General features: G+C 39.5%; 3 protein-coding genes, 1 long non-coding RNA gene and 1 pseudogene across 9 annotated transcripts in view; 1 reads left to right on the top strand and 4 right to left on the bottom strand.

Annotated features, from left to right (window-relative positions):
* LOC146481750 (uncharacterized) overlaps positions 1-14155 on the bottom strand; it is a 67696-nt gene extending 53541 nt beyond the window's left edge. The window contains exon 1 of the mRNA XM_085107830.1: positions 8917-14155. Coding sequence (XP_084963956.1) covers positions 9749-14116 — 4368 coding nt within the window. The 5' untranslated portion in view covers positions 14117-14155 and the 3' untranslated portion in view covers positions 8917-9748. The remainder of the gene's footprint in view (positions 1-8916) is intronic.
* LOC146481745 (uncharacterized) overlaps positions 1-26714 on the top strand; it is a 155497-nt gene that overhangs the window by 97943 nt on the left and 30840 nt on the right. The window lies entirely within an intron of this gene.
* Positions 1-26714, bottom strand: part of LOC146481746 (uncharacterized) — a 93796-nt gene that overhangs the window by 53541 nt on the left and 13541 nt on the right. Inside the window, exons 1-3 of one of the 2 annotated variants that reach the window (XM_085107825.1) lie at positions 17436-17834; positions 17046-17102; positions 15926-16013 (exon numbers count right to left, since the gene is read on the bottom strand). The exons of the other annotated variant lie outside the window; for it this stretch is intronic. The gene's annotated coding sequence lies outside the window, so the exon portion shown is untranslated. Of the gene's footprint in view, positions 1-15925; positions 16014-17045; positions 17103-17435; positions 17835-26714 lie in introns of those variants that run through there. 2 annotated transcript variants of the gene reach the window in all.
* LOC146481747 (uncharacterized) overlaps positions 1-26714 on the bottom strand; it is a 68022-nt pseudogene that overhangs the window by 30836 nt on the left and 10472 nt on the right. The window lies entirely within an intron of this gene.
* LOC146481749 (uncharacterized) lies at positions 6910-25794 on the bottom strand. Its single transcript, XM_085107887.1, has 2 exons — positions 22001-25794; positions 6910-7694 (listed from the first exon to the last, which is right to left on the bottom strand). The coding sequence occupies exon 1, from the start codon at positions 25787-25789 to the stop codon at positions 24053-24055; it is 1737 nt and encodes a 578-aa protein (XP_084964013.1). The 5' UTR covers positions 25790-25794; the 3' UTR covers positions 6910-7694; positions 22001-24052.

The raw sequence follows: 26714 nt of genomic DNA, 5'->3' as shown, positions 1-26714 counted from the left end.
CAGTGTTCATTTTGTGGGAGAAAATACGAGTTGATTCGTATTTTGATCTTGGACCAAATGGAATTGAAATCAACTTTACAAGATTGCCTGATCCTTTTTATTTTTCATTGGCCATGGTCAGTCCTTAAATGGAGTTGATGGCTTTCTTCAGTGTCGTTAGCTGTCTTCTTTATACTGTATTGATATTGCAACAAGAAATTAGCCGTCAATGAATATGCACCAAGATGGTAGCCGCCCTCGGTAATTTTTGTTTGGGCGCTAAAAAGAAAGAAGTTACCAGCCTGGCTCCCAGGCCTCAAGGTGCTTATCAAAGTTAGAATCTTCTCGATGGAGGTTTGGGGCCGAGTGCGTCGTGAGCGCTTCTTCCCGATCAACTCAACGGGTAGTCTCCTTCGCACCCGTCATTTTGGCTTGTTCCAGGGCGCGTTGCGTGACCAGCCCAAATCCTGATCCTAGCTATGTTGTAATTGGTTTTAAATTTTGTCTGAAAATAACTAATTTATAAATTATGGCTGTTAGGCAGGTTGTTCATATTTTAGCTGTTCTATAAAATTAATAAACCTTATTTGTCAGTCAAAATTGTGTTAATTCTTTCACTGTCAGCTATTGTATTTTGGTCCTCTTGTCTCCACAGCTTGTGAATATATCTTTTTTGACATAAATACGTGATGAAAACACACTCCCCTATAGAAGATATTTAGGTATGTGCAACCCCAAAGAGCACGGTTTTGTAGCTCTTTTGATCTGAAATAGGGTAAAGATTTTAATCATTTTGGTCTGAAAATCTGAAAATAGGTATGGATTCTAGATATACCAGGTCTGAAAATGGGTATGAATTAAAGAGGCCAGGCCTGAAAAAGGATACCAGAAGTACATAACAATTATTATAATGGTCAGAAATAGGATCAGGGTTTAGAGAACCAAGCCACACACCCAGCCCACCAAAAATTCTGGGACCAAGAAAAAGCCAAGTAGAGCTTCTTTGTAAATTATTATGAATTCATCCAAATACTTGAAGCATCAACTGGTCTTTAAACAAAATACATACATGTCTGGCAAAAAATTTTGCTTAAATTTCCCAGTACACAAAGTCTCAACTTTTTTCACAAAGCTGCCTCAGAGTCTTGACTTCGTTCTTTCACTGAAGGATGCACAAAGAAAGTTTCAACACTCTCCATATTTGCAGAAAAGAAAGCTTATCTTACTATCTCATTTAATGACTCACAGATTTATCATTCCACACATGGATCTTTAAATACTTGGTAGCTAACCTGTTCCAGGATCTCAGATAGCACAGGGAATGAGAAAATGAAACTAACAGAGAATCTGAAGAGATGTAATGTTTGGAGACTGAGTGCATTTCATTTTCATGTCTGTGCTTTCAGTTTTTACTATTCCTACTATTTTTAAGACTGTCCCAGTTGTAGGTGTGAGTGTGTGTTTTTTTTTCCTCTTCACTCTACCACCACAAATTATATACAGTCCAAATAGTTTGGTCTTAAATTTTGGAGGGGGGTGTGGTCCATTCATTCCCCAGTATTTCTGGGTGTTGGTTTCCATGGTAGCTATGCCATCATTCATTTATAGTATTAAAATAATACTAAATGGACCAGTCTTGCTTAAAATTATTCTACTAGCATCCTAAAACTATAAGTTTAAATACTAAGGTGACTTTTACTCTTGTTAGGCATAACAATGTTTTTATCAAAGTTTTTTTTCCTGCGTGGATAAACCCAAGCACCCAGTGGGTCATTTTTAGTGATGTGTGATTCAATTTTATCCTTGTTTTAAATTTTTATTTTCCATAATGTTTCAAACTCATTATCATACATTACCACACCCAAGAACAATAGGAAAATACAATTTAAACCAAGGATAAATTTCAACCACAACAGATATATGACACATACAAGTATCTGTTCTGGAGGCTTTAGTTATGAGGAAAATCTACAGTTTTCTTCGCCAAATGTCAGCTAGAAACTTCGTAATACTGGAAAACTAATTCCTCGAGCTTTCGAAGGGGCAAATTTGTCGTTAACAAGTCTGCTGGCATTTTCGTTTAATAGGCCAACTACAACTGTATAACTTATAGTAAATCAATAGTAAGCTTAAATTCGTGATAAAAGTTTCCTTTCCTTAAAACGTTCTGCAACTTGAATCTTCAGCTGGAGCACAATTAAGTTTCTGTTTTATTAATTTGATTACATGCGCTAAGTTGAGTTTAGCATTGAACTTATTAGTCCGAGGAGAAGTTTCCGAACAGTGAAAAGTTTTTACACTTTCGAGGTCAGCGTCTAGGCAGCTAGCGTTTGCACAGCATGGAGCAATTTTTTTCGAGCAGGGGATCGACTACAAATACATAAATCATTGTTACATATAATTTATATAATTTCTTACCTTTGTTCCTTGGAGGATGTTGTACTCTGCAGACTTCCTCGAGTTTAGAGGAAAAGAGAGAAAATTGTTCGGCTTCATACACTTGTGGACAGAAAACGACTCTTACATATGGTATCGTCAAGTAAGTCGCTGTCACGCGCATTTGATTCAACATGGCGGACACGGACAGTTTGTTCCAAGTTCTGTAAATTAACGCCATAAACGGTTTCCCCGCCAACTACAGGAGCACCTCGAGCATAAGTGCCCATATACTTCTGGTAAGTTAACTGATGGTTTGTTTTAATTAGTCTTTATTCAGCACTTCTCCGTGAGAGAGAAAATCAAAACGTTTAAATTTCCAGTCGGGCAGACCAATGGATGGAGTTTGGGCAGTGTTTCAAAGGTTCCAATGGTCGCCCTTTGTACCAAGCTAAGGAAGTTATTCATATTCCTGTTGATATATAGGAATATGAATTTCCGTCCGAACACTTGACCTTTGGTGACCTAAGAACCAACATACCTTTCTCGGTCGCGATTAATGTCAAACATGTTTTCTTCGGCAAAATGTCAGCTCAAATTTTCGTAACACTGACTAATTCCTTTCGTTTTTCGAGGGACAAAGATGTCGTTAAAAATGCAAACTAAGGTCAGCTAGCATTTTCGTAAAACCAGCAACAACTCGTAAATTCAATTTCGTTTCCTAAAAGTTTCTCCAATCTGTATTAGGAGTGCGCTCTTTCTACGTCGAACTCAATTATAATGACAATCATGATACGTGGCAGGCTACGCGTTTCGCCCTATCACATTTCACAACAAGTGGCATTCGATAGTTAAAAGCTACAATGATAATGATAAATGATCTAACTCGAGTCAAATTAAAGTAATGGCGCCAGACTCTAAAATACAATATTTTACAAAACTAGTACAGAAAATTTAAACTTTTCCAACAAGAGTTGGATTCGCGGTTCATTGAATTCCCTGTCCAGCCGCGCACTATTTTACTTCCCCAAAAGAACGTATATGAAAATTGGAAAAGAAAAGAAAGAAAATTGGGGGGAACCCCGCATTTCTTAGAGATGATTAAGCTAATAATAATGATCGTTTATTCAACCTTTTTGCAGCATAAACTGAATTACAAGGCGGGTCATTAATTACATACAAATTATAAAAAACCACCAAAAACAAAACGATGTATGCTATTTTTTTTCCAAATTGAAGCTTAATTATCTCTGAAAAATATGTGAATATCCCCAATTTTCTTTTAAGATTACAGTAGCACTTACTAAGATCTGCTTTTCCCGCGTAGTCATAAACTGCGCAAAAATGGCTCTACTTTGGTATCCACCGCCTTAAAGAAATCGGAGTTTCTCGGACGATACTGAGGTGCGCATACGTATGCACAGTGACAAAAGGAGACAACACATTAAGGAGAGTATAGAAACAGGATTGGTCTCACAAGTGGTTATCTAAATCGGGCGAACTAGATTTGAAAAGTCGAAATCGTACTCAATCGATCCCGTACCCGTATTCAAATGTATTATTCATAGCAGGACCGGAAATGTAAAAGCTATTCTTTCCAGCAAGTCAGTAAACCCCTTTTTTTAATTACAACTATGCCTTTATAGACTCCCCAACCGGATTATTCTGTCAAATGATAGGCACTCCAGTTTTCTGGAGTTCAGTGCTTTGCAGCTAAAATGCAACGCGTTGCGTGGCAACCTTGTTAACAGGGTCCTCTGTTGTGTAAATAACCTGCTTATTGCAACTTCCCTTAGTCCTTCGCTCACTGGTTAGCGTTCGTAGCTACCGCGACTGTGTTCAAAGATAGGAAAATTCTACCCGCCCCCGGAATCAATCAGATTGCAAGATACCGCCCGCTCACGAACAGACACAAAACATCTACTGTTTTATCTCATTCCTCTTGTGTGGATTGAAAAAAAGGGCATCGGCGTTTTTAAATTCCGCTTTCACTCACCAGTAAGATTAAGACCCATTAAACTGGTAATAATTAAAGATTAAGGAGTGCGTTCGATGTCATCAGGCTCTCTCTCACTTGCCAACTTGGTGATGATGTCATCCGCCCCTGCAAAATCTGCGGGGGATGCCAGATACGCATCCCAAGGACCATTCATTCAATCTGTATAAGGAGTGCGTTATTTCTACCTCGAACGCAAAAAGCTATTTTGAAACCAGTTTTTTTGGACCTGCCCTTCAAACGATGCACTCAGTCTTTTTTCCATTTTTTGAAGTAGTTACCTGGTTACGCTGAAAGACAAGCCTTAAAAATTGTAGGCTTATGCTGGAACGATAAAACATAAGGAGAACAGTTCTTCGGACGTTCAATTTACAGGGTGTTGCTGACGACTGACAAACGCCTGTTTTCTCAGGTACTCAGGTTAAATGTGAGCAATAGCAGCTTAACTGACACACTTTCTCGGCAAAAATTTGTTAACTCAAACCAATACGAGAAACGAAGAGTCCATGTAAAATGAGTAAATGACGATACTTACCCCAGGATCTCTCATTTTTGAATGTCAGTATGGATATGGAGCATAATCATTTTCTTGAGAACTTCAGAATTATTCGGAACGTCTTCGGAAATTTTCGAGCTTCTTCGGAGATCTTCGGATACAGTTAATGTCGTCTTCGAAAATCCTGGCATTTCCAGGACAAATATCTCACGCCTTTTAGTCAGAAAAAGTTGGCAGGTATACTCCTACCAATTCTCGTACGGTTTCTTTAGAGCCGCAACCAAACAAGGCTGAGAGTTGACTCTCATAGGAGTTGTACGAAGTACGAGCACATGGGCCAAACATGCGTGATATTTCACAAGAGTCCGACAAGTAGATTGTAGACAGGCTGCTTACAATCTACTTGCATGCTAGGATGAAACATCACTACACTTTTTTATATATAAGAACCTTTTTTATAAGAACTTCGAGGCTGAGATAAAGAACATACTAAGAACAATCCCCAGTCTGAGAGTCAGTTAAGAACATTTGTATTTTGATCAAACGGTTTATAAAATGAACAGTATAAATACGGATAAAATAATACATGTAAAACTTGAGTCTATACAGTTCAATTAACCCAAATGATAAAGGGGCATATTGCACATATTGGTTTTTGAGAGGTATCTTAGTCACTTCCGCATAGATTTATTGAAATACTCAGTAACATCTAAAGAACTTTCAGGCTCAAATTGCTCCCCCCCCCCCCCAAAAAAAAAAAAAAGTAAAATAAATAAATAAATAATAAAAATAATAATAATAATAATAATAATAATAATAATAATAATAATAATAATAATAACAATAATTATAATTCTTTATTAAAATATTCCACACAAATTGCTATTTACAAGTTAAAAATATAAAAAAGAGCTATTAAAAACCTATTTACAATTCATTTCGATTAAAAAAAGATAATATTTTCAAGCAATAATGTTTTTGTAAAGAAAAAAAAAACAAATGTCATGAAGTTTAAAAAAAATGAAATTCGACATTTTAAAATCAGTCCCACTTGATAAAAAGAAAAGAAAAAAAATAAACAAAATACGCATCTCTCAAATGGCCCCTTCTGCAGTTTCAATGTCAATGTCCGCGTTCTTGATGTCACGTTGAATTCTTCGTAATGTCCTAGAACCTGAGTCCAGATCTTAACAGTGCGAATGAAATTCGGCTTCTAACCCATGACATGGTAATAATAATAATAATAATAATAATAATAATAATAACTTAAATTAACGGGTCAAGAAATGTAGCTGAGGGGAGAAGTCCCCTCTACTCTACATTAACTGACACACTCTCATTAACGCTCGTGTGTACTGTCAATAACTCTCATGCGCTCTGATCAACTCTCGTGCAAACTTATCAACTCAAGTGCACTCTTACCAAGTGTCACGTGTTCTCGTGAACTCTCATGCAATCTAATACACTCCCATTGACTGTCAGGCACTCTCATTAACGCTCGTGTGTACTGTCAATAACTCTCATGCGCTCTGATCAACTCTCGTGCAATCTTATTAACTCAAATGCACTCTCACCAAGTGTCACTCGTTCTCATGAACTCTCATGCAATCTTATCAATTCAAATGCACTCTCATTACTGTTAGGCACTCTCATTAACGCTCGTGTGTACTGTCAATAACTCTCATGCGCTCTGATCAGCTGTTATCAACCGTCGTGTTCTCATTAACTACCATACGTGTTCATCAACTTTCTTGCTAATTGGTCTACTACACCCGCATGCGCCCATCAACTGTTATATGCGCCCATTCACTGTCATGCATTTTTATGAACTATTGTAAACTGTCACTAACTCGCGCTCTCATCAATTGTCCTTTGCTCTCCAGCGTTTCCTAGTACGTTGTAAAAATTTAGTGGCACATTGAGAAATATTTCATGAGTGATTTTTTTAATTATTCGTTTCTTGTCTTCTTTCAGTAGTGTATTGATATCATTCATTATTGCAACAAGAAATTAGCCGTTAATGAATATGCGCCAAGATGGCGGCCGCCATCGGTAATTTTTGTTTAGCGCATTTGTGAAAAGAAAGAAGTCTCCAGCCTCGCTCCCAGGCCTCAAGGTGCTTATCAAAGCAACGACCTTGTCTATGGAGGCTTGGGGCCGAGTGTGATAGGGCGAGGCGTCCTGGTTGCGTCTGCCCTCTGGAGCATTACCGAAATGTATGGTTTGATACAATTAATTGATGAGCCCACTCGAATCACACCTTCATCAGGCACCTTAATTGATCTTGATCTATCCCAAGTATCGTTTCTGAAGAACAGACTGTTCTTAATTCAACAACTGAGGCAATTGTTATCAAACGAGGCTTTGGATTCATCTTAACTCAGAACGGCTTCGTGCATCTGGGTCCTGATTCTAAAATCATTTAACTAAAGTGATTCTTTGAAATGTTTCAAACCCAAACAGTGTTCATTTATGAAGACGGTCTCATTCTGTAGTTGTTTCCTTGGTAATGTTGCTCTGAGACAGTCCCAAGGCAAGGCAAGTATAATACACATATCATATCTTTATTTATGTTTAAAATTGATCTAATTGACTAAGCTTAAATAATTTAACAAATTTCAGTAGAACCAAAGAAAAAAACAAGCCAGGATTTCTGGGCCCAGTTGTTCGAAAGGCGATCAACGCTAATCCCCGATTAAAAGTAAACCGAAGTTTCTCTCTCGCTTGTTAAAAATGGTTTTAAAAGCAGATTTTTAGCTAAAGGTTAAGAAAAGTCTAAGTCAAAACTGAAGGGCAAAAATCTTTTGGAAAAATACTTATTGATTAGTAATTAAACTCGGATCAAACCTCACGTTTACCCAGGATTAGCTTAATCAGGCTTTGAGATTTCTGGACATTATTTACACTGGTAGACAACCGCAAGGCATCTTCTGAGCTACATGTTTTCGATGCAGGGGCCATATTCACCAAGCCCTCTTTAGCTAAGATGAGTCCTAAGTATTGTTTTTGAACAGTAGTCTGTTGTTATTCTAAACAATACATAAGATGCATCTGAAGTTAGGAGGCCTTCGTGAATCTGTCCCAGGAATTTAGGTTATACGGAATATACATTAACTGACACATTCTTAAAAAACAATGAATAGCCTAGTTTCCTATTTCTTTTTCGCCCTTTTGAAATGTTTTAACAATTTTATTGAGCGAAATATAGAGAGAGAGCCTAAAAGGGTAAGGGAGCCAACGGGCCACGAGGTCCCATGGGAGACGCGCCCACTTGGAACTGAAAAAGTTCAGATATATCAGGACAAATTGATAAAGTTAAAACATGTATAAATACAGATATATACATAACAAAGAAAACTATGAAGGTTTACTTCACTTTACCTTTACGACTCCTCAACGGAGGTTTACGGACTTAAGCTTTACACAACTTTACAGCGTGATTTAAAGTTTAGTAGAAATTTGCTATTTCGTGCTGTGATAGACAGTCACGAAGAATGGAGTAAGTGCAGACCACATCGGCATCAACGAATGTAAAAATGGGACGAAATACTTAACCTAATATAAAAAAAAATGAAAGCAGTTTCTCATACCTTCAAAGTAATTTCTCAAACCTTTACGAGTCTAATACGTTGTTCACTATTTTGCAGGCTTTAACTGACACTAAGTGTTCAGACTTTAAAACTTTTAGAGTCAAATTGGATTCTGAATTCCCCTATGCAACTACAATACTCTATTCTCAAAGTAAACAAATTAGCAAGACCTTTTCCGTTGATTCAAAGCCGGTAAGTTTCAACACATTTCTAAGACTGTGCTGGTTTTTAATTCCGCCCCAGTGATTCTATTGCAATTACTTGCTTTCTATCGTAATAATATGAAATGATGCACCAGCAGCTCACACAAAAAAGATCCCAAGCCCCTTCACCACATCTAAAAAAAACGTCCCCTGAATATAATACGGTGCCGCTAATATAATCAGCCCAGAACATGGCTAAATAATTTCAAATGCAAACGGTCCTCGTAATTAAGCAGAATGTTATTAAAACATCCAACAGGTGTTTTCCTGTAGAACTTATCTCGTTAAATTGTCTATTGAACCATTATCATTACCCTACACTATCCAGTATGTACCTGATATTTACAAAGTTACGGATGCTACAAGGACTTTACCAGTCGGTTTACAAAACTGAATCGTCTCAGAGCTATTTCAGGACTTGACAGTAAAGCATCCATCCAGGAGCAATTTTTTTTCTATACCATAACAGCACTAAATTGTTCCAGGCTTTCAAATATTAGGGAACTTAAGCGGCGACTACACGTCAGCTAAAAATATAACTTTATTTCATGTGTGCTACGTCGCCATTATTTCAACTCGTTTAACTTCTACAGAAACGGCAAACTACCCAGGAACCAAATTGGTAGGAGTGGCGTTCAGTTTAAGAAAGAGAATGAAACATTCACCTTTTGTGTGTTCACGTTCTCCACGAAAACTTGCATTTGGTCATTTCACGTTTTTGTTTTGCAGAGGCCGGCAAAGAAATGTACCAAAATTTAACACGCACGTGCAGAGCGATTGTTTGTCCTCATTAAACTTACTACTTTGCGGCGTTGTCGCTGCCGTCGCAGTCGTCATTAATTTCTTAAGTTCTCAATAGCGCAAGCGAAATGCTGAAATCATGACCCGAGCGGGAAAATTAAATTTTTAAGTTAAAAATTTAACTTTTTATCTCTCATGGTCCCGTGCATTTAATTTTCGCGCAGTTCTATTTCTGTTTCCATCCTATCACCCTCCATCTGAGAGCCTGGAAGAGACTATGCGACAACCGTAAATGGCAATGAGTGCCTGTCAGTTCAGTAACCTGACATTATAAACTACTTAATTAACTACTTATACGAAACATTTTCTATGATATAGCACATTGTTTCTTACTAGCTTTTTTGTACTTTGTACAAACTCTCAAGTTCTCGAAACTCTCCTTTACGTCAAGATGTTCTTCACCGTAAATCTTCTTTCTGATCATCAATGCCTTCATGTCGCATTGTTTTGCTAACCTCTGCCGTCCAAGGTTCCTGTAATCAACAGCCAAGTTGTAGTAACTCGTTGCAACCTCAGGATGTTCCTCACCGTAAATCTTCTTTCTGATCATCAGTGCCTTTTCGTCGCATTCTTTTGCTTCGTTGTGCTGTCCAAGCTCCCTGTCATCAACAGCCAAGTTGTGATAACTTACTGCTACCTCAGGATGTTCCTCACCGTAAATCTTCTTTGTGATCATCAGTGCCTTTTCGTCGCATTCTTTTGCTTCGTAGTGCTGTCCAAGCCGCGTGTAATCAAAAGCCAAGTTGTAGTAACTTGCTGCTACCTCAGGATGTTCCTCACCGTAAATCTTCTTTGTGATCATCAGTGCCTTTTCGTCGCATTGTTTTGCTTCATTGTGCTGTTCAAGCCGCCTGTAATCAACAGCCAAGTTGTGATAACTTGCTGCTACCTCAAGATGTTCCTCACCGTGAATCTTCTTTCTGATCATCAGTGCCTTTTCGTCGCATTCTTTTGCTTCGTTTTGCTGTCCAAGCTCCCTGTAATCAACAGCCAACTTGTAATAACTTGCTGCTACCTCAGGATGTTCCTCACCGTAAATCTTCTTTCTGATCATTAGTGCCTTTTCGTCGCATTCTTTTGCTTCGTTGTGCTGTCCAAGCTTCCTGTAATCAACAGCCAACTTGTAATAACTTGCTGCTACCTGAGGATGTTCCTCACCGTAAATCTTCTTTCTGATCATCAGTGCCTTTTCGTCGCATTCTTTTGCTTCGTTGTGCTGTCCAAGCTCCCTGTAATCAACAGCCAACTTGTAATAACTTGCTGCTACCTCAGGATGTTCCTCACCGTAAATCTTCTTTCTGATCATTAGTGCCTTTTCGTCGCATTCTTTTGCTTCGTTGTGCTGTCCAAGCTTCCTGTAATCAACAGCCAACTTGTAATAACTTGCTGCTACCTCAGGATGTTCCTCACCGTAAATCTTCTTTCTGATCATCAGTGCCTTTTCGTCGCATTCTTTTGCTTCGTTGTGCTGTCCAAGCTCCCTGTAATCAACAGCCAACTTGTAATAACTTGCTGCTACCTCAGGATGTTCCTCACTGTAAATCTTCTTTTTAATCATCAATGCTTCTTCGTCGTATTTGTTTGCTTCATTGTGCTTTTGATAATCTACAGGCAAGCTGTCACGACTTTTTCCTTTTTCATGACGTTCCTTTTTGTTTGTTTTTTCGTGAGCGTACGTCTTGTTCACACAGAACAAATTCCTTCCATTACATTCGCTTGCGTCATTTTGCTCTACAAACGACAAGTAGCCATAGCGCAAGCTGTAAAAACTATCTTCTTGATCGGAAATCTTCTTTCTAATTTTTAGCGCCATTTCGGTGCATTCGTTTCCTTCAGTAGGCTGTCTAAGTTCGAAGTAGTCAACACCCAGGTTGACATAACTTGCCGCTACATCGGGATGTTCTTCTCCGTAAGTCATTTTTCTGATCATCAATGCCTTTTCGTCGCATTGTTTTGCCTCCTTGTACTTTTGAAGCCACCTGTAATCAGAAGCCAAGTTGTGATAAATGGTTGCAATATCCGGATGTTCTTCACCGTAGATTTCTCTTCCAATAATCAGTGCTTTTTCGTAGTATTCTTTTGCCTGATGATGTTGTCGTGTATCACTGTAAAGAAGACCTAAGTTGCTGTAGGCTGCCGCTAAATCAATGTGTTTCTCACCGTGCATTTCCCTTGAGATGGAGATTGCCTTCTCATAATATTCTTTTGCTTGATTCTTCTCTCCGAGGCCGCTGTAAACAAGACCAAGGCTGTTATAACTTGATCCTATATCAGCGTGTTTCTCACCATAAATATTCCTCCTAATAGTAAGTGCTTTTTCATGGTATTGTTTGGCTCGCTCGAACTTTTGAAGCTGAATATAAAGATTTCCCAAGGTGCTGTAAATTCCTGCCATGTCAGCATGTTCTTCACCGTGAATTGCCTTAAAAATCCTCATTGCTTCTTCATAGTTTGTTAGTGCCAACATTCTCTTGCATTGCTCCTCCAACACTTTCCCGCGCACGCAGAAAACCTCTGCTTTTAATAAATCACCTTCCCGCGCGCTGGTTATGTTCTTAACGGACTGAAAGGCGGATTTGGAAAATGTAATTGCATCTGATGGTTTACCCAGGTCACAACAAACACGTGCAGTTGCGCAAAGCCATGATATAACATTGCCGGGAGTGACTGAGTGTATTAATTCCTTCACGAAGACATCTCTCACTGCAGCGTCGGTGGCAAGGATTTCATGAAGCACTTTACAGTGTGAGGTAATATTACGTAACATTGTACAGGCATACTCACTCTCTCTCGACAGCTTTCGCTCCGCCTCAAGTAGCGAGTAAAAGGTTTTTATTGCCGCAGATATGCACTGAACTTTTTCCGAAAAAAGAAAAGCAGACATTGAAGTTGTCGTGAGCACTTCATGGACAATGTTATGCAATTTCAAATAGCAGGGTGCCTCATCTTCGCTCTCTAAAGAAGTTATCAGAGAAGATTTTAAAATCTTTGCTCTTATTAACTCGTCCGTTTTTCCGGTTGTACGAGCCTTTACAAAGTCAACGGCGGCTTCGATTGGAAGAGAATCGATTGAACACAGTGAGAGAAAGCAAAATGTTTGACGAAGAACTTCTTCGCTTTCTGATACTCTGTTTATTGCTATTTTAATGGCAGTGGTCATTGTTCTGGAGTAAGCCAAATTTTCTGCCGCAAGAGGTAGTTCTGTTTCTTGGCGTTTTCCATCATCCAATGTTTCCAGGTAGTTAACCCAACCGTAGTTTGGAGAGCCATTGTTCACAACTGTATGTACGTAAAATGCAGCAGCTGCTAAGGCAAGTGGCTGATACTCAAGAACTTTGGCAACTTTTTCAACCTCTTCGTGATTTGAAATCTGTGAATTTGTCTTTAGTAACTCTATTGCCTCATCTTCTTTCATCCCTTTATCAAGTGACTCATGGATCGTGTAGGGAGCATTAAAGGGAATGGAACTGCTGTCTTGAGTTGTAATTAGCACCTGACCGTGGCCCCATTCTTCACTGGCAGTCGGAGGCAGATTGCTACGAACCAAGGCCAAATCAACAACATTGTCAGCAATCATTAGCCACTTGGAAACCTGTTTCATCTTTGGCGCAGTCAAACGCTTCAGGTGCTGAATTTTTTCTTTTGCACTGACTTCTTTCAAGGTGGCCAGGTTGGTTAAGGTGAATTCTGTCACTCCCAGCTTTCTTGCCAGATCCATGTAGGAGTCAGCTAGCGTCTCCAGGGTTTCTGCATTCAGTGTCACAACTAACGTTACACCTTCACTTTCTTGAGATCTTTTGTCGAAAAATTGTTTTCCGATTTGTCGAGCGATCTGACTTTTGCCACAACCAGGAATTCCAGACAAATAGATAGTGCTGACACCTCCGTCACTCCTTTCTTCAAGTTCTTGCATTTTGGTCATGATGTTCGTGACCTCATTTGATCGTTTGATCATTTCATGCGATGGCTTGAATGCGAGATTGCAGAAAGACACTACTCTGGAACTGACCTCCTGTGTAAGGGCTTCAACTTGAGCTTCTTTTGTTTGCAGGTCTGATTTAAGGCTTTTAACTCGTTCTTCTTTCTTCTGTATTGTGTCTTTAGCCACTTGTAAATCAGATTTTGCTTGTCTTAACTCCACTCGTAGCTTGTCAGCCTGCATCTTCAATTTATTAACCTCTGCCGTGGGGAAGCTCACTTGGTTTTTAACTGCCTCGATGTTAGCGATGGGAAGATTTAAAGAGTTGAATGCAGCTATCACTTTTCCTACGCAGTTCTGGAATTCAGTATCGTTGAGTGTAGCCTCACTTATGTGAGCAATATCGTTACGGATTTGACGGAGATCATCAACATCCTTTTTGACCACCATACTAAGGGTGTTACCAATGCTATCTGAGTACAGGATCGCAAAGAACAGACAGCTACAATCCCACTCTGCGGTGTTGCCATTTTTTATTGTTGCCAGATATCGAGCATTCCTGGTGTGACTTCTTCGAGATTCTTTGTTGAAGATGTCTCGGCCATTCTGTGGTGTGTCTTTCCATTCTCCAACCGGAGTTGTCTTGTAAAGGAAATCCCATTCCTGTTTGAAGATTTTCCGTAGTCCTTCCGGAACTAAGTTAAAGGCGATGTAACACAGTCGAAAATAGTTCAGTTGTTCTGGAGTGTATTCCATGAGAGAAGTTTCTGTAGTGCAAGCATTATATTTTGTGAGTCTTAGGGTGCGTTTGTTAGGGAGAACCAAAAACGGGTTTGTGATCTCAGATCATTCGGATCAAGGTACATCAAAGGAACCGACGAATCCACTGTCCACAGTGGATTCGTCGGTTCCTTTGCATGATGCACCTTGATCCGAATGATTTGAGATCACAAATCCGTTTTTGGATTGTCCCAAAAAAACCAACCCTTAAAAATGTTTTTGCTTATTATTTTGCTTATTCATTTTCTACGGTTGTTCTTCATAAAAACTAACTCAATTTGTTTCTTAACCTTGGTAATGTTTTTGCTTTCAAAATTATAAACATTGAATTTTTGATAATGAATTTTGTGCATGTAAAGTAGTTTTTCCTGTCCGATCTCAGTGCTTCATCCAGGCACAGGCAGGACTCAAAAGCTTTTACTGAAGAACAGTTGTTTTATAAGACACGCAGCCAATAGTACATTAACAACTCAATTTCACTGGTGTAAGCTTAGCAAATGGAGGAAATTCTAAAGATATTAAATTTCGCACCTTTACAAAGTGAAGCCTTTTTCATATTCAAACGAACAGCAGACTGATGCTATGAGTGGTCAAACTGCTTATTGCTTCGATACGCTTTGATTCGTTTAGCCTTGATGTTAAGATATCAATTCGTCTTACTTTTCCTTTTATTAAAGTCTTTCTCTGATAGTTGTGAGAAATTGATATGCATCAACATTTTAAGAGTTAATCAGCAATAACGTGCCGTATTTTCTCGATTAAACGCCCCCGGCGTTTATTTAACATTCGGCAGTTTTGAACCGGCGTTTTTTCGAGGCCGGCGTTTAATCGGGGTCCGGCGTTAATATTAATGAAATGCGATTTTCAGCCATTTTCCGCGTTGATTTATTATTACCGATCCTCGGAAACCTAGGGGCAGTTTGTCAGTGCTGGACAATTTTCCCCTGGATTACCCGAAGTTACAGTATTATGGTACCGTACATACGGCAAGTGTACTATGTTGCAATCAAGATTTGTATCGCTAACAAAACAGCACATAAACAATATATGAATTATGTAAGAGGAAGTAAATGATATGAGTACAAGTTTTAAGTTTATAAACGGTAATGTCGCCAACGTCCTCCTCGTTTGTGTCAGCCAATGTGTACAAATTATTTAAGTTTAATTACATGCTAATACACGCCGGGACCCCGAACAAACGCCTGGGCCCCGATTAAACGCACCCAGCGTTTATTTAAAAATCGGCAGTTTTGACAAGGCGTTTATACGAAGCCGGCGTTTAATCGGGGTCCGGCGTTTAATCGAGAAAATACGGTAAGTTCGTATAACACATGCTGTGTTTGTGTGACATACTAAGAAATACTTCAAGCAAAACGCATACTGTCGAGCCTAATAGAGGAAACAACAGTTTATAGCAAACAACTCTAAATTTATGCTAGAATAACATTGAAATGATTCGCAATATATTCAGTGTCATACACAAATGTGATGGTATATTTTTAAAAAAATTCCATCTCATTTATTTCATTGCCTATATGCCACACATTGACATTCACATCCTAGCAGGATGCAGGATATTTGTCCAATAAAGATAGTTTAATGGCCTTAGCTCCCACGAGTCTCTTTTAGCTCAGTGGTAGAGCATCTGAAGTAGTAATGGTCCGACTCCTGATAGAAGCGCTCGGATTTTTTTTTCCGAGTGTGCCTGTGTCACTGACTGAATAACATTCACCCTATTCAGCGTCGCGGTTTATACAATTAAAAGATAGTATCCGCAATACTTACTCGAAGTCCTTGCACTTTACTTGGTCTTTCAATGTAGTTATTGTCTCTGCGCGCCGCTCTGACCTCAAGTCTTCATTAAGTACAAAGGCTGGTGAAACGTAATTAAATTATAGCGAATGTGAGGAAATTGATTATACAAGTTGGTCAATAATTTTCCCTCGTTCTTACTTTGCACGTTCCTTTTTATCATAAACCAATATATGACACAAACTGTTAGAGTACGTATCTGTCCTCTGCGTGTTGGCCCTTAAATGTTCCAATCACATTAGACTCTAAATCTTCAAAATAAACGCAAGAGAGCAAATCAAAGGACCTAATGTTCTCTTCATGATAGAATGACTTTTAATCAGTTAAGCAAACAAAAGACTTCCTATGGCCTAAGGCATGTTAGCAAACGAAACGTGCAAGAATGTTTACCAAACGACTTTAACAATTTCATGTAACGACAAACAGCTTTAGAAATAATAGTTTATGAAGAAGTATAACTTTTTTTATACAGAGGAGTCTTGATCTTCAAGTTAACTGAAGCCTTCCCGGCTGACGTCTGCGGACAGGAAGTTTATAGAATTTGCAAATGAATTACATTTTTTTCCCAAACCAATCCAGCTGAGCATGAGTGAAGTCTACTCTATCATACTCTATCATGGTCTTAATAGATTAAGCCAATATGTTTCATCCAGCTTAGTGGACTGAAGAGTCATTGTCTTACATAGACTTGTGACAGTGCGATTTATACTTTGAAATACCCACTTAAGCAGACAAAAGGCTTCCTATGGTGTTAGCAAACGAGACGTGAATGTTTACCAAACGACTTTAACAATTACATCTAACGATAGACAGCTTTAGAAATAACAGTTTATGAAGTAAAACGTCTTTTACAGGAATCCTTGAGTCATCTGAAGCCTTCCCGGCTGACGGCTGCGGATAGGAATTTTATAGAATTTGCAAATGAATTACATTTTTCTGCATGAATGACGCACAAATGGATTATTTTTAAATGATCCTTCAGTTATGACATGGTCTTAATAAATTAACTCTATATGTTTCATCCAGCTTAGTGGACTTAAGAGATTGTCTTATATAGAATGTAACAATACGATGTATACTTTGAAATACTTACTCCAAATCGTTGGGAGTGGCCTGTCCTTAGTTGTCCTCTCTGTCTTTAGGTTCTCAACTGCGAAGCACAGAGGATTGATTACAAATGTAAAAGGGTGGGGGTCTTTGGCCTTTGTAAATTTTCACCAATACCCTCTAAGCAAAGCGGATACATCCTAGTTATACGCCTATTTTGTATCCATTTGCCTCATGTTGTGATGAATTAATGATAGTCAGAAGTCGAATGTTCTTTTGATGCAGAAAAGGTTATGCAGAATAAACAATTTTATCGCAATTAGAATTTTCAAAGATCAAGCCAAGTGAATGCACAATTAGCTGACGCGTATTTTTTCGTCGAAAGCTCACTGATTCCGTTAACAATCTAGTCACTTACATCTTTGTTATTTCTTACCTACTTACGTTGCTGAAGAAGTTCTTATTGATTCTTAATATAGCAAGTTCTCTTCTATTACTGTTGATCACAATTCTGTGCTGAGCAGAAGGACAAATGAAAGTGAAAGTACACGAGACAAAAGCTTCTTAGTCTTACTTCACTGACTTTATCGACATGACTAGTGATTGGTTACCGATGCCTGCGTCTGGCTAGCTGATAAATGCAATGATTAATTACCTCAAACTTGGAGAACCATGTCGTATTCATCGCCACGAGCACTGGAAGTAGATCACGCGAACATTGGAAACAGGTCACGCTAGTGATGTGATCATCAGTTCATTTGTGATTTCATAGGAGCATTTACATGTTAACTGTAGGATTGATTGAAAATACTCATAAAGTAATGTTGTGAATTTAGTTGATTAACATAAACGGTGAACGGAAAGTTCGTAGGTGATGCGTGACACTTGAAAATGTTTATCTGATTGGATTGATATAAAAATAAAGATCAAAAAGTGTCAGTAATGGTTTAAAAAAAAAACTTTTCTGGGATATAACCCTTCTCCAGTGAATTTAGTGCCTGGTTAAGAGAATCTGTGGTGCCTCATAAATAGTGTCTTTTATGAAAGATGTTTTTGTGAAGATTGAACCACCGTAACAAAATAGAAGCACCAGAGGTTCTACAGTGGCTCACTACCGAACCACTAAAATAGAAAACTGCAGGGCTGATTTCACACCATTCAAACGTCTGATAATTTCATGGTATGGCTTGAATGCGATATTGCAGAAACACCCGTTTCTGGAACTGACCTCCTAATATTGAAGGGCTTCAACGTTTGCTTCTTTTGTCTGAATTGTGCCCTTAGCAATCTTTAAATCAAAATTTAAGGTGGCGTTGAATCCCCCCCCCCCCCCCCCCCAACACCCTACCTTTTTTTTTTAACTTTGGAAGACATTGCGTCCTCACATAACGATTACAACAGGATCAATTGAACGTCTGATCTGCGCTATTGCAGAAAGGCACTACTCTGGAACTAACCTCCTTTACTTTGCAACCTTAAAATTAAAGGTTGTTCCTAATCCCTCTCTAAAGTTTCGTTAACTTTGCAAAACGTTGTGTCTTGACATGCTTTTTATAATTCGAAAGTAAAATATGGGAATCACCGTGCTCGTTTGTTAGCTTTAATCACTGAAAAATTAAGGCAGTTTTTAACAGGTTCTGTTGTTGCTATGGTAACCTGCTCACTGACGGCGTAGCCGGGGGAGGGAGGTTGGGGGCCTTACCCCCCCCCCCCCCCCCCTCCACACACACACACACACTTTTCGGGAGGACGAAATTTTATTTTGTTTTAGTATGAGGTCCGTATGAAGAATAAATGAGAAAGAAGATGCTCCCAAGAAAACGACGCGCCCCATCACGTTATGAAGTGGGCACTAGAAATCCATATAAAGCCTACTTCTCTAAAACGAACATCTCTATAATACGGGCACTTATTCATGTCCCCTTGGTGTCTGTAATAAAGAGATTCGACTGTATTATATTGACAGTATTCGTTTGGTGGGGAGAAAATACGTGTTGATTCGTAAAATAGACAATATGCCCTTGTCGATGTAGGTTAGGTTATTCACGTATTGTTGATCTCCGCCTTACTTTGTACTAATACTGTAAGAAGCGAGTGGATGTTGATCTTGGACCAAATGGAATTGAAATCAACTTTACAAGATTGCCTGATCTTTTTATTTTGCATTGGCCGTGGTCAGTCCTTAAATGGAGTTGATGACTTTCTTCCGTGTTGTTACCTGTCTAATCTCTTTAGTGTATTGATTTTGCAACAAAAAATTAGCCGTCAATGAATATGCACCAAGATGGCAGCCGCGCTCGGTAATTTTTGTTTGCGCATTTGTAAAAAGGAAGAAATCACCAGACTCGCTCTGAGGCCTCAAGGTGCTAAAAAAGCAACGAACTTGTCTATAGAGATTTGGGGCCGAGTGTGATAGAGCGAGGCGTCGTGGGCGCTTCTTCCCGATCAACTCAACGGGTAGTCTCCTTCGCACCCGTCGTTTGGGCTTGTCACAGAGCGCGTTGCGTGACAAGCCCAAACGACAGCTGCAAAGGAGACTACTCAACGGGTGACGTAAAATTTGAACGCGCGCAAAGGACGACTGGGGACGAGGCTCTTAGAAGTTACGACAACAGTTAAACACGCGCTCATAAATGCGTTACCTCCAGGACTCAGTTCAGGTTGGAGGTTAAGAGCGATTGGAAAGATGTAAGCGTGACTTAATATGAATGAGTTTGTCAATTTGCAAAGACTATCCAATAAAACAGGCTATGCTTTCAGAGAGAATGAAAGTACTGGGCCAGTTCACAATTCTGAATTATGTCAGTATAATGGATTATGTATGGAGTTACATAATGTAAAACGGAATATTGTGCATGACGCCATACGTGCATTGCCGCATTATAAATGATGAATTATGCACTGATGCTACATAATGCATTAAGTATAAAGTCGCATAAAGGCTGGTTTTCACTAGGAATTCGAAATAAGCATAAGCGTAGAGATAAGAAGTGAGAACATTAGCTACATACGCATAAGGACAGACGCACGCGCAGAAAACCATTTCTTGACGGAATTCTCGAAACCAGCTCTTCTCAATGTTGAGCAAGATGGCGGACCGAACGGTTGACTGCCTTGTGCTTGTGCTTGTGTCGTTCCTGTTCTTAATGGTGAAAACGGCGGCATAACATGACATAAGCATAAGCACAATCAGACGGAACACGTTCCGGCAGTATGCATGATAAATTATGCACAATGCTGCGTAATGCATTATGTTTTGAAGTTGCATAATGCAGCATTGTACTTGATACCACACGTTAATTGCCGCATTGTACAGATCATTATGCACAATGCTGCATTATGCATGAAGCGTTATGTCAAGGCTGCTACCTAACGGAAGCCCGGGAAACCTTGAGTGCCCAAGAAATTGCTCTTGGCGCGTAAATGTTTTGCAGCAGCACCTAACAGTTTACATGTTGGGCTTCTAACCTCTCGGCTTTTCGTCTTGTGGGCTCCTAGCACAATGCTACTTTATCCTGATTATGTCATGGTTTGTGGCCACGCATTTTCAGAGATAATTAAGCAACTAAGCTTAATTATCTCTGAAAAATGCAGGGTTACCCCGAATTTTCTTTTGAGATACCAAGAGCACTTGTAACGTTCTGCTTTCTCCACATAGTTTTAAACCGCGCAAAAATATTCCTGTACTGGTGGGTACCACACATAGGAAATCCAACCATCTCTAGATGCGCAAAACGAATGTGCAATAACAATAGTAGGCACCGTCCTTTACTTAGAAGGGCTTCTTGCAGCTGGGTCCTGATTCTAAAATAATTTAACTGAAGTGATTCTTTCAAATGTTTCAAACCCAAACAGTGTTCATTTATGAAGACGGTCTCATTCTGCAGTTCTGTTTCCTTGGTGATGTTGCTCTGAGACAGTTCCGAGGCAAAGCAGGTATACTACACATATCATATCTTTATTTACGTTTAAAATTGTACTAATTCACTAAAGCTTAAATGATTTAACAAATTTCAGTATAACAAAAGAAAAAAACAAGCCAGGATTTCTGGGCCCAGTTGTTCGAAAGGCGATCAACGCTAATCCCCGATTAAAAATAAACCGAGGTTTGTATCTCGCTCGTTAAAAATGTTTTTAAAAGCATACCTTAAGCTAAAGGTAAAGAAAAGTACTTAATAGTCGTGGTTACACACACCTTGGGTTTGGGGCCTTCCCGAGGGTAAATGGCTTGGGTTCGGTTTAGCTCAGGTTTCATGTTACCCTTGGGGATGCGGTTACACAGTAAAAGAACTCCCCCCAGGGTAAAATATAATTAGATATAATTTCACACTAACCATGCATGCAGTTTGGTGGGAAACGTACAGATCATCATGCATGACACAAATCGAGATCTTGTAAGCTTAATTTCAGTGATTCTCCTGCTAATTATTCGACAGTCCTCCATAAATATAGCAATCCAACAGTTTTTTTGCGAGAAGACAGCGAAGAAGGCGCAAAGAAATACCCGTTGTAGTAGGAATCTTCGGTTTGACTAGCGTTCCTATAAACAGATAAATAAAAAGATTACAACTTGATCAACTTCGAAACTGATAGTCTGAAGAGGGAACTCATGAAAATAAAGAAAGAAATACTCACAGCTATGCACGAAACCCTGCCATGTCACCTTGTGCTACCAGTTTAGTAAGCGCGAAATTAGCCAAGCGTATCAGAGGTCAACTCAGAGCATAGCAGGCGATTTCCTGTATTAGCTACGTTCTGCATGATGATTGGCCAAGCCACCTCAGGGAGCAGATAAACCGTACTTTTCAGTTCAGGAACTGTCATGGGAAGTTCTTTTGTTCTCTTTGATGTATCCATGGAAATAACCCAAAGGCAGTTTCGGTCTGGGAAAAGCGGTTACACACAAAAACATCCTTACCCGTGGGAAAATGCTAGTTACCCATGGGTAAAACGGCTAAGTGTAACCACAACTATTGATTAGTAATTAAACTCGGATCAAACTTGACGTTAACCCAGGATTAGCTTAACCGGGCTTTGAACAACTCTTCCCTGAACATTATTTACAGTGGTAAACAACCGCAAAGCATCTTTTGAGCTACATGTTTTCGATGCAGTGGCCATATCCACAAAGCCCTCTTTAGTTAAGATGTGTCCTCAGTATTGTTTTTGAACAGTAGTCTGTTGTTATTCTAAATAATACATAAGATGCATCTGAAGTTAGAAGGCCTTCGTGAATCTGTCCCAGGAATTTAGGTTATACGGAATATACATTAACTGACACATTCTTGTGCTCTGAAAAATGTGTAGCGTAGTTTCCTATTTCTTTTTTGCCCTTTTGAAAAGTTTTAACAATTTTATTGGGCGAAATATAAAAAGAGAGCCTAAAAGGGTAAGGGCGCTAACAGGCCACGAGGTCCCATGGGAGGCGCCCACTTGGAACTGAAGAAGTTCAAATAAATGACAAATTCATTAAGTTAAAACATGTATAAATACAAATATATACATTACAAAGAAAACTACGAAGGATTACTTTACTTTACCCTTACGACTCCTCAACGGAGCTTTACGGACTTAAGCTTTACGCAACTCTACAGCGTGATTTAAAGTTTAGTAAATGTGCTATTTCGTGCTGATGGGCAGTCACGAAGAATGGAGTAAGTGCAGACCATGTCGGCATCAACGAATGTAAAAATGTGACGAAATACCTGACCAAACTTCCAAAAAAAAAAAAATGAAAGCAGTTTCTCATACCTTCAAAGTAATTTCTCAAACCTTTACGAGTCTAGTACGTTGGTCACTATTTTGCAGGCTTTAACTGACACGAAGTGGTCAGACGTTGAAATTTTTAGAATCAAAAATGGATACTAAATTCCCTTACGCAACTACAATACTCTATTCTGAAAGTGAACAAATGAGCCAGAACTTTTCCGTTGATTCAATGCCGGTCAGTTTCGACTATGCTGGTTCCAATGAAACTGAAATAACAATTACTTGCTTTCTACCGTAATAATATGAAATAATGCACCAGCTGCTCACACAAAAAAGATCCCAAGCCCCTTCACCACATCTAAACAACTTCCCCTGAATATAATATGGTGCCTCTAATCAGTCCAGAACACGGCTAAATAATTTCAAAGGCAAACGGTCCTATTAATATAAGCAGAATCTTATAAAAAGATCCAAGAGATGTTTTCCTGCAGAATTTATCTCGTTAAATTGTCTATTGAAACCATTATCATTACCGCACACTATCCAGTATGTGCCTGACCTTTACAAAGTAACGGATGCTACCAGGACTTTACCAGTCGGTATAAAAAACTGAATCGTCTCAAAGCAATTTCAGGACTTGGCAGTAAGGCGTCCATCCAAAAGCAATTGTTGTTGTTTTTGTTTTTCCTATACGACAACAGCACTAAACCGTTCCAGGCTTTCAGATGGTAGGGCACTTAAGCGGCGACTACGCGTCACCTGAAAATATAACTTTATTTCATGTGTGCTACGTCGCAATTATTTCAACTCGTTTAACTTCTACACAAACGGCAAACTACCCAGGAACCAAATTGGTAGGAGTGGCGTTCAGTTTGAGAAAGACAGGAAAGAGAATGACACATTCACCTTTTGTGTGTTCACGTTCTCCACCAAACCTTGCATTTGGTCATTTCACGTTGTTGTTTTGCAGAGGACCGCAACGAAATGCACCAAAATTTAACACGCTCCTACGGGGCGATTGTTTTTGCTCATTACACGTTTTGCTTTGCGACGTTGTTGCTACCGTCGCCGTCGTCATTAATTTCTTAAGTTCTCAATAGCGCTAGCGAAAGGGTACAATCATAACCCAAGCGGGAAATTTAAATACCTGGAAAGTTTATTCCCTGTCTCATGTCCCGTGTGTTGAATTTTCGCGCAGTTTTATTTCTGTTTCAATCCTATAACCCTCCATCTGACAGCCTGAAAGGGACTATGCGACAACCGTAAAAAACAATGAGTGCCTATCTGTTCGGTAACCCCTACATTTTAAACTACTTAATTTAAGTACTTATACTAAAAATGTTCTTAACATATAGCACATCGTCTTTTGTACTTTGCACAAACTCTCAAACTCTCCTTTACGTCAGGATGTTCTTCACTGTAAATCCTCTTTCTGATCATCAGCGCCATTTTGTCGCATTGTTTTGCTTCATTGTGCTGTCCAAGCTTCCTGTAATCAACAGCCAAACTGTGATAACTTGCTGCTACCCGAGGATGTTCCTCACCGTTAATCCTCTTACTAATCATCAGTGCCTTTTCGTCGCATTCTTTCGCTTCAGTGTGCTGTCCAAGCTCCCTGTAATCAACAGCCAAGCTGTAATAACTTACTGCTACCTCAGGATGTTCCTCGCCGTAAATCCTCTTTCTAATCATTACTGCCTTTTCGTCACATTCTTTTGCTTCATTGTGCTGTCCGAGCTTCCTATAATCAACAGCCAAGCTGTAATAACTTACTGCTACCTCAGGATGTTCCTCACCGTAAATCCTCTTTCTAATCACCAGTGCCTTTTCGTCGCATTCTTTTGCTTCATTGTGCTGTTCAAGCTTTCTATAATCAACAGCCAAGGTGTAATAACTTGCTGCTACCTCAGGATGTTCCTGACCGCAAATCGTCTTTCTAATCATCAGTGCCTTTTCATCGCATTCTTTTGCGTCATTGTGCTGTCCATGCTCCCTGTAATTAACGGCCAACCTGTGATATCTTGCTGCTACCTTGGCATGTCTCTTACCGTAAACCCTATTTCTATTAGGCGCCAGTAAAAGAAGGTCCGATTCTTCTGCGTGATTGTGCTGTTCAAGCTCCCTGTCATCAAAAGCAAAGTTGTAGTAACTTGCCGCTACCTCAGGATGTTCCTCACCGTAAATCTTCTTTCTAATCATCACTGCCTTTTCGTTGCATTCATTTGCTTCATGTTGCTGTCCCAATTCTCTGTAATCAACAGCCAAGCTGAAAAAACTTTCTGCTACCTCAGGATGTCTCTCAGAGTAAATCTTTTTTCTTATTATCAGTGCCTTTTCGTCGCATTCTTTCGCTTCATTGTGCTGTCCAAGCTTCCTATGATCAACAGCCAAGCTGTAATAACTTCCTGCTACCTCAGGATCGTCTTCACCGTAAATCTTCTTTTTAATCACAAGTGCCTTTTCTCCGCATTCTTTTGCTTCATTGTGTTGTCCAAGCTTCCTATAATCAACAGCCAAGCTGTAATAACTTGCTGCTATCTCAGGATGTTCCTCGCCGTAAATCCTCTTTCTAATCCTCAGTACCTTTTCGTCGCATTCTTTTGCTTTATTGTGCTCTCCAAGTTCCTTGTAATCAACAGCCAAGCTGTGATAACTTGCTGCTATCTCGGCATGTTGCTCACCGTAAATCCTCTTTCTAATCAGCAGTGCCTTTTCGTCGCATTCTTTTGCTTCATTGTGCTGTCCAAGGTTCCTATAATGAACAGCCAAGGTGTAATAAGTTGCTGCCACCTCAGGATGTTCCACACCGTAAATCCTCTTTCTAATCATCAGTGCCTTTTCGTCGAATTCTTTCGCTACATGGTGCTGTCCTAGATTCATGCAATCAACAGCTAAGCTGTGATAACTTGCTGCTACCTCAGGATTTTCCTCACCGTAAATCCTCTTTCTATTCATCAGTGCCTTTTCGTCGCATTCTTTTGCTTCATTGTGCTGTCCCAGCTTCCTGTAATCTACGGCCAAGCTGTAATAACTTGCTGCTACCTCAGGATGTTCTTCACCGTATATCGTCTTTCTAATCATCAATGCATTTTCGTCGCATCGTTTTGCTTCATTGTGCTGTCCAAGCTTCCTATAAACAACAGCCAAGGTGTAATAATTTGCTGCTATCTCAGGATGTTCCTCACCGAAAACCTTTTTTTTAATCATCAGTGCCTTTTCGTCGCATTTATTTGCTTCATAGTGCTGTCCAAGCTCCCTGTAATCAAAAGCCAAGTTGTGATAACTTGCTGCTACCTCAGGATGTTCCTCACCGTACATCTTCTTTCTAATCATCAGTGCATTTTCGTCGCATCGTATTGCTTCATAGTGCTGTCCAAGCTCTCTGTAATCAACAGCCAAGTTGTAATAACTTGCTGCTATCTCAGGATGTCTCTCACGGTAAATCCTTCTTCTAATCAAGAGTGCCTTTTCGTCGCATTGCTTTGCTTTATTGTGCTGTCCAAGTTCCTTGTAATCAAGAGCCAAGTTGTAATAACTTGCTGCTACCTCAGGATGATCCTCAAAGTAAATCCTCTTTCTAATCATGTGCCTTTTCGTCGCATTCTTTTGCTTTATTGTGCTGTCCAAGTTCCTTGTAATCAACAGCTAAGTTGTAGTAACTTACTGCTACCTCAGGGTGTTCCTCACCAAAAATCCGCTTTCTAATCATCAGTGCCTTTTCGTCGCATTCTTTTGCTTTATTGTGCCGTCCAAGCTCCCTGTAATCAACAGCCAAGATGTAGTAACTTACTGCTACCTCAGGATGTTCCTCACCGTACATCTTCTGTCTAATCGTCAGTGCCTTTTCGTCGCATTCTTTTGCTTTATTGTGCTGTCCAAGTTCGTTGTAATCAACAGCCAAGTTGTAGTAACTTAGTGCTACTTCGGGGTGTTCCTCACCGTACATCTTCTGTCTGATCGTCAGTGCCTTTTCGTCGCATTCTTTTGCGTCATTGTGCTGTCCAAG

The sequence above is a fragment of the Pavona decussata genome, unplaced genomic scaffold (assembly GCF_977016875.1).
Source record: "Pavona decussata unplaced genomic scaffold, jaPavDecu1.1 SCAFFOLD_48, whole genome shotgun sequence".
Taxonomy (NCBI): Eukaryota; Metazoa; Cnidaria; class Anthozoa; order Scleractinia; family Agariciidae; genus Pavona; species Pavona decussata.
This window is presented reverse-complemented; position numbering and strand designations above follow the sequence as displayed.